The 17,486-nt window shown below is 48.6% G+C and overlaps 1 protein-coding gene across 1 annotated transcript in view; it reads left to right on the forward strand.

Annotated features, from left to right (window-relative positions):
* Nucleotides 1–17,228, forward strand: part of LOC306809821 (peroxidasin homolog) — a 43,408-nt gene extending 26,180 nt beyond the window's left edge. Inside the window, exons 9-23 of the mRNA XM_079321703.1 lie at nt 32–201; nt 660–932; nt 1,096–1,212; nt 3,270–3,428; nt 4,798–4,910; nt 6,200–6,356; nt 7,866–7,974; nt 8,703–8,860; nt 10,126–11,629; nt 12,086–12,220; nt 12,758–12,966; nt 13,834–13,948; nt 14,285–14,378; nt 14,535–14,652; nt 15,930–17,228. Coding sequence (XP_079177829.1) covers nt 32–201; nt 660–932; nt 1,096–1,212; nt 3,270–3,428; nt 4,798–4,910; nt 6,200–6,356; nt 7,866–7,974; nt 8,703–8,860; nt 10,126–11,629; nt 12,086–12,220; nt 12,758–12,966; nt 13,834–13,948; nt 14,285–14,378; nt 14,535–14,630 — 3,409 coding nt within the window. The 3' untranslated portion in view covers nt 14,631–14,652; nt 15,930–17,228. The remainder of the gene's footprint in view (nt 1–31; nt 202–659; nt 933–1,095; nt 1,213–3,269; nt 3,429–4,797; nt 4,911–6,199; nt 6,357–7,865; nt 7,975–8,702; nt 8,861–10,125; nt 11,630–12,085; nt 12,221–12,757; nt 12,967–13,833; nt 13,949–14,284; nt 14,379–14,534; nt 14,653–15,929) is intronic.
* Nucleotides 17,229–17,486: the final 258 nt, after the last annotated feature.

A 17,486-nucleotide genomic window follows, 5' to 3' on the forward strand; every position in this document is an offset into this window, starting at 1 on the left:
TGATTTTGCCTGTTTGTGGCTGTTTTTTCAGTAGTAAGATTGACATGAAGGATGATGACCGCCTGAACCTGTTGCAAGATGGTACCTTGATGATCCAGAACACCAAGGAGTCGGACAAAGGCGTCTACCAGTGCATGGCCAAGAACATTGCTGGCGAGGCCAAGACACAAGAAGTCGTGCTGCGCTATTTTGGCTCCCCGTGTAATTGAGCTTTGTGCACCCCTTTGTGACCCAGCTGGGCTTGGGGGTGGGAGGGGAGCTAAATCAGAGCCAGTCCCAGCTTTGTATGTGCCAAGATGTTCTGGGTGTGCTGGGGGAGAGAGAGGTGATAGCCAAACAAGGCCTGAGCTTAAGGGTTCCCACTGGAGTGGGAAAAGGGATATGTGGAAATTGAAGATAATTTGGGAATGGGGAGGGAGTTTGAAGGCTGGGATGAATTCTGCACAAGGGTTAAGGGGACAAAGGCGTGGGGATACTCCAGCACTGAGTGAGTGTGTGTGAGGAGGTGGTGGGAAGATGCTGGGTGCAGTTCTCAGTGAGGATTTGGGTGTCAGGGAAGAACCAGGGTGGATTACTGGGTTGCACAGGAGTCCAAGCAACTTCTGCCCATCAGTGAGCAGGCAGCAGAGCTGGCTCCTAAAGCTCTCCTTTCCTTCCAGCCAAGCCCACCTTTGTGATCCAGCCACAGAACACTGAAGTACTGATTGGGGAAAGTGTCACCCTGGAGTGTGGGGTCTCTGGGCACCCCCACCCCCGCATCAGCTGGACCCTTGGCACGGGCTCCCCTCTGCCACAGGATTCCCGTTTCACCATCACCAGCTCTGGGGGACTCTTCATTCAGAATGTCACCTTCTCGGACCAGGGGCAGTACAACTGCAATGCCAGCAACTCTGAGGGATCCATCCAGGCCACAGCAAGGATCATAGTGCAGGGTGAGGGCTCCCAGGCTGACCCTGTGGACATTCTGTGCATTTTTAGGGTGCAGCATTTGGTCAGCGGGGTGTATTTGAGTCTTGTGCCTGGTTCTTCTGCCATGAGCCCCTGAGTTTGCTGCCTGAGTGTTTCCTGATGCTCAGTCATTGCTTTTCCATCCAGATTCTCCCAGGTTTCTCGTCATTCCCACGGATCAGACAGTAACAGAGGGACAAAGTGTGGATTTCCCCTGCTCTGCTGAAGGTCACCCTCCCCCAGTGATCACCTGGACAAGGGCAGGTACTGCTTCGCTTGGCTTGTGGCTTCTCTCTCCCATGCCAACATCCACGGGGTGTGGGTGGGAGCAGCTGAGCTGCTGGTCCAGGGTGGAGGCTTGCAGTGGTGGCACAGGACAAATTGTGACCAGCACAGACCCAGTCCCACTAGCAGGTGTGTTGTACATCACCAAGGATGGTGTTAGGCACTGAGGAAGGAGCATCTGGAGTCTCTGCCACGAGGAAGGAGTGTGATGGTTTTCATCAGCATGAATCCCATGGAAAGCCTCACATTCTTCCTGCAGTGGCTTCCCATCTCTTCTGAAAAGGCAAGGCCAGGGCATTCCAGGTCAGTGGATATCAATCACAGAATTGTTTGAGTGGGAAAGGACTTCTAAGATCATGAATTCCAACCCTTAACCCAGCACTGCCATGTTCATCACTAAACCATGTCCCAAAATGCCAAATCTACACTTTTTTGGAAACACTTCTGGGATTGGTGATTGCATCACTTCCTTTTGCAGTACCACCATGTGCCAACTCTGGGTCATTGTCCTTGATTTGCTGTCCCTGGGGAGATCATTGCAGAAGGGCACCATTCGCTGGCACACCTCAGAGTTTTCTCATAGCTTAGGAAAAAGCATTTTGGGACAACAGGTGGTGGTGAACTTTTAAAGTCTCAAATAATTGTTAATGCTGGCTCCACTGAACTGATCTCATCCAGCACTTTCTGGGACAGAAGCCAATAATGCTTGGCCCAGAGGTCCTCCAACTTTTCCTTATGCTTCACAAGCCATAATTAATGGTTTAGGGCTGTGGAGAGTTTGTGGGTATTGTGTTCCAGCTTCCACAGCAATGGCCCTGACACAGAGTTAAGAAGGACCAGCTGAAATTCTGCTCTGCCAGCATGTTCTCCATCTTCTTTAACCTGTTTTCCTCCTCTTCCTAGAAAATATATCTTAGGCATGTGGAAAGGAGCACAGTGACAAGAAATAAGGTTCATAACTGCTTTGCAACCAGGTTTGCACTCAGCAGTCCATAAATAAAAAATCAACTGAGCTTTACAGTGCTTTCACATGCTAAAAGCAAGGCAAGAGGAGGGCAAGCAGTGCAGCATTGCTCATCTCTAAGCCACTTTTGAGAGCATGGGGGGTTTTGGTATTTGGGGTGAATAAGTAGAGGATAAATAAATGGAGGAAAATGAAGTATATTTTGAAAAAAGTTGCTAACCTGAAAAACTTTGAAAATTTTATTTGGGTTTGTTGAAGCAGTTTAGTTTTCAGCTTTTCTCCTGAAATAGAGAAAATATTGAAACAATTGTTTCCAAACCAAAAAGGTGTATTAAGAAGGTGTCTTGGGAAGGTGTCTTGGGGAAGTGTTTTGGGAAGGTGTCTTGGGAAGGCATCTGGGGAAGGTGTATTAAGAAGGTGTCTTGGGAAAGTGTCTTGGGAAGGTGTTTTGGGAAAGTGTCTTGGAAAAGTGTCTTGGGAAAGTGTCTTGGGAAGGTGTCTTGGGAAGGTGTTTTGGGAAGGTGTCTTGGGAAGGTGTCTTGGGAAGGTGTTTTGGGAAAGTGTCTTGGGAAAGTGTCTTGGGAAAGTGTCTTGGGAAGGTGCTTTGGGAAGGTGCCTTGGGAAGGTGTCTTGGGAAGGTGTCTTGGGAAGGTGTTTTGGGAAGATGTCTTGGGAAGGTGTCTTGGGAAGGTGTCTTGGGAAGGTGTCTTGGGAAGGTGTTTTGGGAAGGTGTCTTGGGAAGGTGTCTTGGGAAAGTGTCTTGGGAAGGTGTTTTGGGAAAGTGTCTTGGGAAGGTGTCTTGGGAAGGTGTATTAAGAAGGTGTCTTGGGAAGGCATCTTGGGAAGGCGTCTTGGGAAGGTGTCTTATCCTTGATTCCCATAAGAATCAAGATCAGAACAGTCCCTCAGGAACTTGCCTCGTGGTACAAGTGCTGGAGTTAGGACACAACATCACAACACAACAACAGCGCCCAGATCCGCGAGCAGACCCCAAGCGCGCGCAAAACCCAAACCGCCTTTGTGTGGCGGGCGGTGCCGGTGAGAGGGCACTGACGAGCTGCTGTCCCCGCAGGCGCGCCCCTGCCCAGCGACCGGCGGCACAGCGTGCTGTCCACGGGCACGCTGCGCCTGGCCCGCGTGGCCCTGCACGACCACGGGCAGTACGAGTGCCACGCCATCAGCGCCATCGGCGGCACCTCCCGCCCCGTGCAGCTCTCGGTGACCCCGCGAGGTGAGCCGGGCACGCGGGGCGGCACGGCTGGGACAGAGCTTTGGTTTTGGGGTAAACAGGTGTCACTGTTGGGGTGGGCATGACGTGCACATGGGCACGCTGCGTTTAGAAGGCTAATGTCCCGTTTATTACAGAATCATGTTGTCTTTTGCACCCTCTGCAAAGTTTACACTTTGTTCATTGGTTACAATAGATAAACATAAAGTTCATTGGTGTAAAATCATCTATGCCTTTGTTTTTCACAAGACTTTTCTAAAAATACTTTTCCCAGCTGCAGGTTTTCTTTTCCACTAATCTCTTCTCTTCTCTTCTCTTCTCTTCTCTTCTCTTCTCTTCTCTTCTCTTCTCTTCTCTTCTCTTCTCTTCTCTTCTCTTCTCTTCTCTTCTCTTCTCTTCTCTTCTCTTCTCTTCTCTTCTCTTCTCTTCTCTTCTCTTCTCTTCTCTTCTCTTCTCTTCTCTTCTCTTCTCCTCTCCCCTCCCCTCCCCTCCCCTCCCCTCCCCTCCCCTCCCCTCCCCGCCCCCTCCCCCTCCCCTCCCCTCCCCTCCCCTCCCCTCCCCCCCCCTCCCCTCCCCTCCCCTCCCCTCCCCTCCCCTCCCCTCCCCTCCCCTCCCCTCCCCTCCCCTCCCCTCCCCCCCCCCTCCCCCCCCCCTCCCCTCCCCTCCCCTCCAACATTCCCTACCAGGTCATAGGTTCAATCTAAATTTAAGTTTTCTAAAATCAAGACTCTGTAACAAACACAAATCACACGGAGATGCTTTTGCTTAATTAAAGCCCAATTTCTTATTTTTTTCCTTATTTTTTAAAGCTTTTGCTTAATTTTCTTTCTTTTTCCTCATAAATTATTCTTCTAAATAAGCAAACTTCCCTTCTTGTTCACAAACAGAGCGGGGTTTTCTAATGACAATCTGAAGGGAAGGAAACTCTCTAAAAGCATGAAATTAGTGAAGCTTCAAGCACAGAACTCACAGAATGTTTTAAGACCAGCAAGATCAATATAATTACTTAATCTGGCCTGATTAACACTTTGAGAGAACCTCACCCAGTAATTCCTGAAGCAAGTCATGATCCCTGTTTCAGTTGGAGCATCTTTTTTAGAAAGCCTTTGAATTCAGGACTTTAAATGATGCAGCACATTCCTGTGTATTTGCCCCAAGTAGAGGTGCAGAGTAGCATAAAATAATGAACATAAATTGCATAAATTTATGAAGAGAGGTAGTGAGACAGAGAGCTGCTGCCCCTCTGCAGAGCCCTTGCGCGAGCAGCAGCTCCGCTTTTCCCATGCTGAGATATTTTTTCACACGCATATTTCTCTATTTTCCTTCATGCATTTTTCACCCCAGTGACATTTTTTCTCCCTGTGCTGCACAGTGATCCCAGTGTTCCTTCATCCCCCCCAAGACCTGGTGGCAGAGACAGGCCAGGACGTTTCCATTTCCTGCGCTGCCCAGGGAGACCCTCGCCCCACCATAACGTGGGTCAAGGTACGTGGGGATTTCCCATCACTGGGGGAGGATTAAACAACCCTCCCCTTCAACACCTCTCCCAGCTTCATGAGTTTTGCACTACAAGTGGATGAAGACCAACATTTTCACTGATTTGGGGTTTTTAAGAGAACATTGCAGTTTCTCAGGCCCAAAGCCTTGCAGTGAATAGTCTCCTGTTCTTCCTTCAAAAAGAGACACTTGAAGCCAGTGACATTATAGGATTGACCATCCCTGGGAAAACAAAACAAAACAAAACCCTTAAAATTTATTTTTTTCTAAGTGGTTTGTCCTTATATCCAGAATTCCTGCTGATAGTATTGGATGAAGCTTGTTGGCTCCAGGTTTGATGGGGCAAAGCCACAATCCCTCAAAATCATACAGCAGCCTGCTGCTCTTTCCAAGAATTCATTAGATGAAGTTCTTCTGACTTTTTTCCTGCTGTTCTGTAGTACAACACTTGGGACCTTCCCTTGTTACCTTTGAGCACAGTCAAGCACAGAAAATGTTTGAGCTGCACTTACCCCACAAAATTCTGGTGGGACATGAACCAACTTCATGAACCAACTTTCTTTCTTTGCAGCTTTCTATGGGCTCAACCAGCAGTGGGAGCAGAGGGAAAGGGCCTGAGAGGGCAGCAGAACAAGCTTTAGGTTGTGGCAGGGCAGCAGAAAAATGTAAAGAAGCAGGTGAATGAAAAAGTAAAACCCAAAGTCCCTTCTGCCCCCAGCCAGGCTGAGATGTTGGGTTTGAGTGATGCTGTCAGAGCCAGCAAAAGATGGGATCTGCAGATCAAAGCCAGCAAAAATCCATCAGTTTCAGGTTGTCCTAAAAGTGAGAACATTTCAACTTAATTCTGTACCATGAAACTTCTGTGAGGGCATCAGGGCCTGGGAATCAATCCAGCCAGCCTGTCTGTATGGAGTGTCCTGTGGGATGTCCTGTGGGGTGTCCTGTGGGGTGTCCTGTGGGGTGTCTGTATGGGGTGTCCTGTGGGATGTCCTGTGGGGTGTCTGTGTGGGGTGTCTGTATGGGGTGTCCTGTGGGGTGTCCTGTGGGGTGTCCTGTGGGGACCACCTGGCCTGGCCAGGGGAAGGAGCTGAGCCCCTTACCGTGGATGCCATCAGGAACAGGTGTCCTTGAACTTCTCTCTGTTTCTCTAGAAGAGCAATGCTAACATCTGGTGGCCACATTAGTTCATCACATCCATCCCTGGGTTTGCTGAAGGCTGGGCTGGTGAGAAACTTCCCGAGCTCTGACACATCTTCTCTCTTTTGATGGTGCAACAGGAGGGCATCCAGATCACAGAGAGTGGCAAGTTCCACATCAGCCAGGATGGGACCCTCTCCATTCAGGACCTGGGTGTGGCTGACCAGGGCAGATACGAGTGCATAGCAAGGAACCCCTTTGGCTTCACCTCGAGTGCCATGCAGCTCACCATCACTGGTACTGTATCTCCCCTCCCGTGTAAGGAGGTGCTGTGCTCTGTTCACAGCTACACCTTGAGCAGATAACTGTGTGAGAAATGATTTCTGCAGCTTCTTTGCAGACAGATCCCTTGGATCAGAGTCACCCCATGCACCTCCCAGCTGCCCCTCGCTGTTTGCTCAGCTGAGCTGCAGCTGCTCCCTGCAAAGCCAAAGGTGTTGTCTTAAACCTCCTCCTGCAAGCCCAGCTGCTCAGTGTCCATGCAGTTATTGCCTCTGCTGGAGGGAGAAACTTATTAAAATGTGCCACCCTGCTCACAAATCATCATCTGACCGAAATCTCACACACCAGGGAAGGGAGGAGCAGAACAACATTGTTGCTGCAAATACAGGGGTTTAAATGTCTGCTCTGTCATAGAATCACAGAATCACAGAATCAGTAAGGCTTGGAAAGACCTCCAAGATCATCAAATCCAGACTTAGTCCATTCACCACTCTTGGGAATGGGAGCTAAGTCTGGTTTTCAATCTCCTGCTGTGTGTTAGGGAAGCTGTAATGAACAAGGAGGAGTAGCTCTCCTCTGCTGGTCAAACCAGAGGTCAGGAGTGGAAATTGTACCTCTTAGAGGGTAAGAAAACTGGCAAAGGAAAAAAGAAATCAAAGGCAAACAAAAAAGTTTAAAATATAAGTAAGGAGCTGTTCCAGCAATAGCCAGAGTGGATAGTGAATCGCTTATTAGATAAATTTAGTAACATTTTCCATACAGGGGTTGTAAGCAAGGAGCTGAAAATGATCAGAAATGTCTTTGTTGTTTGTAATAATTCCTGAGATAATTTCTGTGGTTTATTCTTGATTGGTGCCTCATTCACCAGCTGGCTGTAGCATAGAGCAGTAGCCAACTGGGAACTGGTTTGTTCAGCTGTGACAAAGGGCCTGGCTTAAAAATGCATCCTGTAGTTATCTTAAACTTTACTTCTGAAGGTATTCCAACAACAACTTTGGTACTTTTGATTTTAAATAATGTAGCAGATGTGTTAACATAAGTTTGAACTATTATTATCATAAATATCTACTAATTACTACCGATAATTAGTAAGTGAAGTGTTCTACAAACAGAAAATTATGTATGAGCAATATATTTAAATTAATTTCATGAATTTGAGGAGCACCTTTGTGGAAAGAAGATATATTATTTTGGATTAACTCACTGTGATTTTTACATTTAACCACTAACCAAAATAGACTTTTTTTTTTTTTGCAAAGCTCTACAGGAGAAAACACTGAATGTGTCCCCACAGACATCTCCTGAAAGTCTTTTTCAGGCAGCTCACATTCTTCGGAATATCTGTCTAAAAAATGAAACCATGGTGTTCGTATTGCAAACGAAAACACGTTTTTTTTTTCGTTTTACAACGCGGTTTGTTCTGCACTGAGGTCACTCTGGAGCTGCTGCACAGATTTTCATGAGCTGGGAGGGCAAATTAATACCAAAGCAAATTGTCTGGTTGTTTCTTTGTGCTCTGGGCAGCCACGGACGTGGGTCGGAGCGGGGACACGTTTGTGGCCACGTCTCTGCGCGAGGCCATCAGCAGCGTGGACCACGCCATCAACTCCACACGGACTGAGCTCTTCAGCAAGTGAGTGTGGAAAGTGCCTAGAGCAGAAAAATGGTAAAAAACCCCACAAGAAATGAAGCTTTCTCAAAGCTTTATCCCTGGCAACCTGCAAAGGGAAGGCACGGGGTTGTTTCGAGTGCTGGAGGTTGAAGCTGCACTGTGTAGGATGTGATAGAGCTTCCCAACAGATTTGGGATTCTGGAAAAATGAGATACACGAGCATCATCTCTTATGTCATTTCTATCTGCATTTTGTCAGCTGGAGTTAGTTCTGGAGATAGTGAGTAAAAAGGAAAATAATCACAGTAGTCATTTTATGAATGCAAGTGACTTTGTGGAGAGTGGAGAGAAATAATAATATAAAAATTCCAACCGTTTCCTCAATAAAAAATAAATTCTCAAGTGAATATGATTCCCTCCTTTTCTGCTCCAATATATGTTTTTATTGGAAGGATGGATAGTTTGTATTAAGCCAAAAACCCTCTGGGTTTCAGCTGTTGAAAAGTGAAAAAATAAATTGCTATCATAGAAAAACCCAGAGAAACTGAAGGAATTAAATATGTGCATTTTCCTGGGGAAAAAAATATCCTTTCTTTAATCATCTGCAATGTGCAGGCAAGCACATGGTTTTATGTACTAATTTGGGGGTCATGCACTAGACCAGCTTAGAGCCTCTTGTAGGGTCTCACTGCCCTGAGCAGAGTTGATTAATTTTAATGATCCTGCATCACTTTTAATTCCTGGAAACAGGCGCCCCAAGACTCCCAACGACCTCCTGGCTCTGTTCCGCTACCCGAGGGACCCCTACACCCTCGAGACAGCCAGGGCAGGGGAGATCTTTGAGAGGACCCTGCAGCTGATCCAGGAACACGTGCAGCAAGGGCTGATTGTGGACATGAATGTCACAGGTATGAGAGATTTCATTTCCCTTCTTGATTTTCTGCGCAGGATGAAATGAAAACAATGATATGTAGACATCCAGGCAGTAAAAAATGTGCAGTGGTATATCAAAAATCCTGATAAATATTGGGTATATCAAGAAATGTGTTGTCTAGGTGGCAATTCTTTCCATATCTCATGTTTTATTTAACAGCTGAAGGGCTGGTCTTTTTTTCGCTGAACCAATTTGATACCCAGGAGAATGTTTTAATTCCCTGTTTTGGTAAAAGTTTCTTAGATGGCTATAAAAGCCTTATTCCTAAAAGAATATTGACCATCTAATTGATAAAGGACTATCCTTGTGGGTCTGAAGTTCAGATCCTTAACAGCAGGGTCTGAGATGTTTCCTGCCCTCCAAATGGTAATGAGAACAGTGCTGTGAACCCTGAGGTTTTTGGGTGCTCTTATAGAGGAAGTGGGATATCCCTTTTCTGTCTCTACAGCTTTGACCTCTTAGCTACAAACTCAGGTAAGTGCCACCAGCTCAAATTCCTTCTATGCAGGTAAGATAGCAAACAACAAAGCAATGTAACACCAGAAATACCTAATGAAGTCCAATCATGCAGCAGCTGCACGCCAAAACTTCCTGCCTGGCACTTCCTTGATCTACACCAAACATTCCCAAACACTGTGTGCTTCTACCTATACGTGTGATTCATCATGTAGCAGGCATGTGTGTTTGGGGCCTGTAAATATCTTTTCCTGCCTGGATGTGTTCCAGGGTGCAAGGAGTCTCTCTCCAGGCAGCAGGTCTGGTCTGGGCTGGTTGGACTGCCAGCCTCTCCTCCTCATTGCCCTGTCAGCATCCACACAATGCAGCATCATTCAGCGCTTTCACATGGTGCAGCATTGCCCTGGCAGTCACCCACGGCTTCCTGCTGCTCGTCACGTAGGGCTTGGGTGGGTGATGGAGCTCGTGGTGGCAGCAATAACCCAGGGAGCCATAAAACAAACCTAGAATAGGGACCAAGACCACCCCCATAGTTTGCTCTGCCAGTCACAACATTTCTGGTTTTCAGCCCTGTGCTGTTAAACTCTTTTCCCTTTCCTTTTTGCTTTGTGGGCTTGATGTGCTTCCTTTGTTTCGCATAAATTCCACAGCAGCACCACGCTCAGACACCCAGCCATCCCATGCCCATCCTGACAGGGGTTTTCACACAGAGCTGTCTGTGGCACAGTGGGGATCAGGAGGCTCAGGTGATGCTGACCTGGTGCTCTGCCCTTCCCTCTGCAGGCTATCGCTACAATGACCTGGTGTCCCCTCACTACCTGACCATGATCGCCAACCTGTCGGGATGCTCCGCGCACCGCCGCACGCCCAACTGCTCCGACATCTGCTTCCACCAGAAGTACAGGACCCACGACGGCTCCTGTAACAACCTCCAGCACCCCATGTGGGGAGCATCCCTCACGGCCTTCCAGAGGCTCCTCAAACCCGCCTACCAGAACGGATTTAACCTCCCCCGAGGGTTTTCCTTGGCAGAAGACGCCAGGGACCTGCCCCTTCCTCTACCTCGCCTCGTCTCCACTGCCATGATCGGCACCGAGACCATCACTCCCGACGACCAGTTCACGCACATGCTCATGCAGTGGGGCCAGTTCCTGGACCACGACATGGACCAGACAGTGGCAGCCATCAGCATGTCCCGTTTCTCAGACGGAGCCCCTTGCAGCGAGGTGTGCAGCAACGACCCTCCCTGCTTCTCCATCGCGGTCCCCGCCAACGACCCCCGCGTGCGGAACGGGCGCTGCATGTTCTTTGTGCGCTCGAGCCCCGTGTGCGGCAGCGGGATGACCTCCCTGCTGATGAACTCTGTCTATGCCAGGGAGCAGATCAACCACCTGACATCCTACATTGACGCCTCCAACGTTTACGGCAGCACGGAGCAGGAATCGCGGGAGCTGCGCAATCTGAGCGGCCAGAAAGGGCTGCTGAAGCGAGGGCAAGTTGTGCCCAGCTCGGGGAAACACCTCCTTCCCTTTGCTGTGGGACCACCCACGGAATGTATGAGGGATGAGAATGAGAGCCCTGTGCCATGCTTCTTGGCGGGAGACCACCGTGCCAACGAGCAGCTGGGGCTCACGGCCATGCACACGCTGTGGTTCAGGGAGCACAACCGCGTCGCCACTGAGCTGGCTGCCCTCAACCCGCACTGGGACGGGGACCTCCTGTACCACGAGGCACGGAAGATTGTGGGTGCTCAGATGCAGCACATCACCTATGCCCACTGGCTGCCCAAGGTCCTCGGGGAGGCTGGGATGAAGATGCTGGGCGAGTACAAAGGCTACGACCCCAATGTCAACGCGGGGATTCTCAACGCCTTTGCCACGGCCGCCTTCCGCTTCGGGCACACCTTGATCAACCCCATACTGTACCGGCTGAACGAGACCTTCCAGCCCATCCAGCAAGGCCACATCCCCCTGCACAAGGCCTTCTTCTCCCCTTTCAGAATCATGCAGGAAGGGGGGATCGACCCCCTCCTCCGTGGGCTCTTTGGGGTTCCGGGGAAAATGCGGGTGCCCTCTGAACTCCTCAACATGGAGCTGACGGAGAAACTCTTTTCCATGGCGCACTCTGTGTCACTGGACTTGGCTGCTATCAACATCCAGAGAGGGCGAGACCACGGCATCCCACCCTACAACGACTTCAGGGTCTTCTGCAATCTCTCCTCTGCGCAGGAGTTTGAGGACCTCCGGAATGAGATAAAGAACTTGGAGATCAGAGAAAAGCTCAGGAGGTACTGTAACCTGGATGTGGAAGGATCAAAATTACTGGAGACCAGTCAGTGAAAAGTTCCTGCTTCTTCCAGTACACCCATGGAATAACCTTCCCAGCTATTGCCCCCACAGATAAGATAGGGTAATAACTGTGGTTTAACAATGGGCTTAGGCAAATGAGGTTTCTCAGAGTGATCAGTCTGGTTCTGGGTGGAATGCTGTCAGGCACTGCTGTGGTGGAGTTTGGCAGTAGATTAAGCCTTGGAGCTATTTTCCAGTCAGACTAAACTGCGTCCTATCTGCCCTGGCAGCCTTGTCCAAGGCAGGTCTTTATCCTATTGTCTTTTAGATAAAACCATTCAAAATATTGTTCAGATGAGTTCATGACATACAAGTTTCTATGTTGGTATCAGATTTATATTATCACCACTCTTTGAGACCCTCAACTTTTTTTTTTAATCTCTGTTATCCTGCAGTTTATACGGAACTACCAAAAATATTGACCTGTTTCCAGCACTGATGGTGGAGGATCTTGTCCCAGGGACCAGAGTGGGACCAACATTGATGTGCCTGTTAACAACTCAGTTCAGAAGGCTGAGGGATGGAGACAGGTATTGCCATTGGAATCATCCAAATCCTTTGGTATTCTTTTTGGGAGGTTTTTTTGTCTTACAGGAAGAAGCAGAATCTGTAATTTTTTTATTATTTATTGTCTTATGATATGAGAAACAGTGTTCTCTGTCCAGTGTATTTGCCAAAAAACACTTGTCACAGTTACTGTCAAGGTATCCTTTCTTGATTTAATGATTCTCATTTCACTGCAGTACACTGGGAATCATTGAGGATGTTCCCAATAACTCATGAAAATCCTAGAAAATGTCCACAGGAGCTTCTATCTAACCCCTGTTTGCTGCTTGTGTGAATGAGACACCTTTGCCTGGTGATGCACTTAGGGCAGGAGCACGGGGGTTTGTGGGCTCAGAAAAAGCCATCTGTGTTTGCAGCTACCTGACACCAGAGCAGACACTCATTTTGAGGGGTGTGGGTGCTGCCACACAGATGTCAGGGAGCTCTTCTTCCTCTCCCAGCCTCACTCACTCACTCACTCACTCACTGCTGAGTCAGGCTGTGATTACACCCCACTGCAGATTTTGGTATGAGAACCCTGGAGTCTTCACACCAGCACAGCTGACTCAGATCAGACAGGCGTCCCTGGCCCGTGTCATCTGTGACAACAGTGACCACATCCAGCAGCTGCAGAGAGATGTGTTCCAGGTGGCATCATACCTGCAGGGCATGGTCAGCTGTGAGGAGATTCCTGCCGTGGACCTCCGCCTGTGGCAGGACTGCTGTGAGGGTAAGGAGAGATGCTGTGGCACTGACTGATGTGGGCATCACCCTGGGTGGCACCTGTCACATGCCACAGCAGCTTTTATGAAATTGTAGCTGATTGCTGGCTGTACTATGAGACCTTTGTGTTGGCAAATGGGTGCAAAGAGAACTGAATATAGGAATGGAATGGAATGGAATGGAATGGAATGGAATGGAATGGAATGGAATGGAATGGAATAGAATAGAATAGAATAGAATAGAATAGAATAGAATAGAATAGAATAGAATAGAATAGAATAGAATAGAATAGAATAGAATAGAATAGAATAGAATAGAATATTTCAGTTGTAAAGAACCTGCAGCAGTCATCCTGTCCAACCTCCTGACCAATTGAGGGCTGATCAAAAGTTAAAGCAAATTATTAATTATGTCTTAATTATTATTATATCCAAATGTTCCTTAAACCCTGAGAGGTTTGGGACATTGGCCATCTGTCTAGGAAGCCTGTTAACTCTATTAGCTTTATTTAATCTATCTAAAAGTGCACCTCACTGAGAGTTTTAGTCTCTGGCTGAGGGAGAGAGTGAAACAGGACATGATCCCCATCATGTGACATTTCGCTGATTTGTTTTGGTGCCTACATCTCTGCCATTAAACCTCAGATGCTGCCATGGTCCCTCTGGGCTGCATTCTGGTTCAGATGTCCATTTGAGACATGGTAATCCCTGAGTGATGCACACCCTTTTCCACACCTTTGTTGCCTCCTTCCATCTGCCCGAGAGATGTGTGCAGGGTGGATGGTGCAGGAGGGCAGTGCTGCCTCGTGCTGCTGCAATTCACAGTCCTGCTTTGAGCACCAGTGCTCACTGCAGGCCTTCCCCTCCCTCCCCAGACTGCAGGACACGAGGGCAGTTCAGGGCTCTTTCGCAGCGCTTCCGAAGCAAGAGGTCTCCTGGCTTCAGCTACCCAGAGGAAAACCCTGCAAAGCACAAGCCTGCCTTGCCCAGGTGCAGTATTACCCCTTCCACTTCCATTTTATGAAGCAGGAATTTTAATAACTCAGTCCACCCAGGCCTCTGAATCTGGTGTTTTGCAGAGGTCTGGGGTCAGGGGTGGATCAGTAGAGAGATGCTGAGCTCAGCCAGTCCTCCACACTTCAGTGCAGAGCCCAACTCTGATGTGTAAATGCCTGGGCTAAGGGGCTCTTTGGCTGGCATCTCTTGGCAGGTGAATCTGCAGTTGGGACCTTCCCTTTGATGCTCACTTGGAGAAGGCAAAATGATTCTGTCACCAAGAAAGCTGCTGCTTGCATAACCCCTTTCACTTTTTATCCCTGACTCCAGAGACGAGGCACCTTCTCCAAACCCTTCCTCCAGAGAGAATCTCGAGTCCCTTGTAGCTGAACTGCAGAAGACAGTCACTTCCCTACGAAAACAGGTAAAACTTGGTGCCCCAATGTTTGTCTTTCATGGAGTCATGAACCTCAGCAAAGAAAGCTTGAGCCAGCATTTGCTTCTTGCATTTGGGACAGGTTAAAGATTACCTGTGCAGTGGTGCAGACTCCTCTCAGAGCTGCTGCTTTCTCACCCCCAGGTGAATGCACTAGAGAGCCAGCTCAGGTGGCACCACAGGAACACCAGCACACGTGGACAGGGCAGGAAGACTGGGGATAAATGGAGAAAAAGATGACCATGTTGTCTCTTTGTATAAGGTCAGTGTGTTTATTCTGGGCTGGGGTCCCATAGGGTCAGTGTGGGGCACACCTCAGCAGTGTTCCCATGCAGGGAGGAATGGAGCAGGGAGGTGATGAATGGGACGTGAGGTAATAGACTTAAATGCAGCAGGTTAGACACTTGTTTCTGCTGGTGATGATTAGTGACTCACTGGAATGGGCTGTCTGGGGACCTGGTGGTGATGTATCCATTCCTGGAGGTCCTTTAAGAACTGGTTTGGCAAAGATGGGGAAAGACATAAGTATAGGATGGACCAGGTAGGTTGGGTGAGGTCTCTTGGGCCTATTCTCCTGGGACTCTGGGTAGGTTTATTCTAACAACATTTAATGTCATAACCCCAAATCCAACAGCCTCGAAAGGACCTTTGTGGGGAGGGATATCACAAAGCTCAGTGATGGGGTGGATGGACTGGTTCCTCCCCAGGGGAACAAGGACATCTGGGCAGATGGAGCAATCCATCATTTGCTTACAAACTGGCAGAGATTTCCCCCTGCCCATCTGAGTCACTGTGCTCCTCACTCCTGAAGGCTGCAGTCCTGTGTTTGCTGAGCCCAAGGCAGGGCAGCACAGCTGTGAGGTGCCTGTGTAAAGTCCTGTCAGCCCCTGCCAGCCTGGGGACTCCCACTGCTACCCAGCAGTGACACAGTCCTGTGCAGAACTCCAGTCCAGGTGTTCATGGGCATGGGGAACACAGCCTGAGCTCCCTTCTCCTGCTTCCCATGGAGATCCCTGCAGCCTTGCAGAGAGGCTGAACAGCTGCCAGTCTGGAGAAGGTGGTGAATGGGTTTTACATGTTGCAAATTATTATTTCAGGGACAGGAGCAGAGGAGTTTTGAGAAGTGCAGTTCTGCCATGCAGTCAGTACTAGGGGGAGCATTTATTCTCTGGAAGTTAGATTAAAGGATAGGGAAGTGAAGGCTGGTCTGTGCTGATAAACACAGCAAAAAGCAGAAAGGCAAAGCCTGGAGGCTGGCCAGGCTGTTTATCAGCATGATTTGGTGTTTTAGTCTTTACAGATTTTCCACACAAACAGTGACTCTGCTTCAGAAATGTGACAGAGTGCAGTGTGATATATGAATTGGCTTTTCCTTGCCATTGTTTCAGATCCTTGTTGAGGCCTGGGTTTACAGGATCCCTTAAAAGTGTCACTGTGGGTTTAAAGGTTTTCCTGCCCCAGACCTGCCAGGAACTTACAAACAGCTCACTGCCTCCAATTGCTCCTACAGAGCTTTTGTGCTTTCTTGTGCCATTCCAGGTGCCCTGTGACCTGCACTCCTGCTCTCCACCAGCCAGACAAACCCACCCCTACAGGGCTCAGAGAGCCACCATGAGACCCCCTGATGCTGTGCCTGCTCTCACACCTCCTGTACCACTCCCTGTCCCAGGACCACTGTATTTGCCTGTATTGAACCCTCTGCACTGACTGTCTACGAGCCCCTCAGCCCCTGGACCCTTCCTGCCCTGTCAGCCTCCCAGGGATGGTGACAGCCCAAAGTCTGCCAAGGTGCCTCTTTCTTCCACAGCTCCCAGGAAACAGAGACAAATTGAAGCTGCTTCAATGCCACTGTTCTGTTCTGCTCCTCTTCCCATGCACTGCAGTCATCACCCACCAACCCTTGTCTGCACTGTCCCGTGGACACTCATCCAAAACAATTCATTAAGAGGCTAAACCTTTCTCAAATGCACTGTGATGACAGGAAATATCTGGAGAAATCAGTAAAACAGAAGATAAAGAAACATGAAGCCCAGGAGAAACCTCAGTCATCTTCTGATGCCATCAAAAAGAGCAAGAGGACCCTCAGGGCTGGGTGTCTCAGGATGGGGTGCCATGGCCACCCTCAATCTCCAGCTGTATTTTCCCAGTTGTTGGTGATAAGTGACACATCCCGTGACCCCAGGGTCATGTACCATTCCTCAAAACCATTTTCCTCAACATGATCTGCATTCTCCAACTTTCCTCCTCTTTAAGGGCTTAATTTGAATTTTGATCCTCTTCCATTTTTTTCCCTCCAAAAAGGCTCTTTGCTGGGAGATGTATTCCGAGTGTGAACGTAACAGGACCTGGAACAGAACCTCAGCTAATTAGGTGTAATGGGTGCTCTCATTAGTGGAGGGGAGCTGCTGGTTTCTGTCAATTAGGCTGGGAGGCCACGCTGTGGTGTTTGACACACGGTGGATGCAAAGTGCTGTTTGTGTTTATGGCTCCCTGGTGCTCTGCAGCCAAGCCAGGGCTGTGCAGGCAGCTCTGCTGCTTTTGGTGCTCTTTAGTGGTGCTAGAACTGAAGTCCCTGTGTACTCACCACAACCCCAAATGGTTTTTAATACATCCTTGGTAGCTGGTCACAGGGACTGAAGAGAAATTACTTGATCCATCAGATATCTGTGTCTTCCTTATCTTTATCACTTTTCTTGCATCCTCCCACTTTCTTTCCCACAGCACAAGGACCAGAAACTTCGATGAACATGCTTTTTTCTTTAATTTTTTCTAGGTGTTTTATAGTACCAAAAGGGATTCAAAGCAGCAGGGATGATCCTGGAACTGAATAGGAAAATAATAATAATAATAAAAAAAAAGATACTAGAAAAAGGTTGTGGTTTATCATCTCTTTCCTGGCACAGGGCTGAGTGTGTCCTGTGCAGACAGAGGTTTGCAGGGGTGAGTCTGTGCTCTGCATGTCTGGTAGGCCCAGCTCAGAGGCAGTATTTAGTCCTCAGGGATGTCATTTGGAAGTACTCTTTCATTTAGGTGCAAATCAAGATCCAAAGCCTTGTGTGTTAGAAATCAGCTGTGCTCGTCCATCGCTGGTACCAC

Source organism: Erithacus rubecula, assembly GCF_903797595.1.
Source record: "Erithacus rubecula genome assembly, chromosome: 18".
Classification (NCBI taxonomy): domain Eukaryota; kingdom Metazoa; phylum Chordata; class Aves; order Passeriformes; family Muscicapidae; genus Erithacus; species Erithacus rubecula.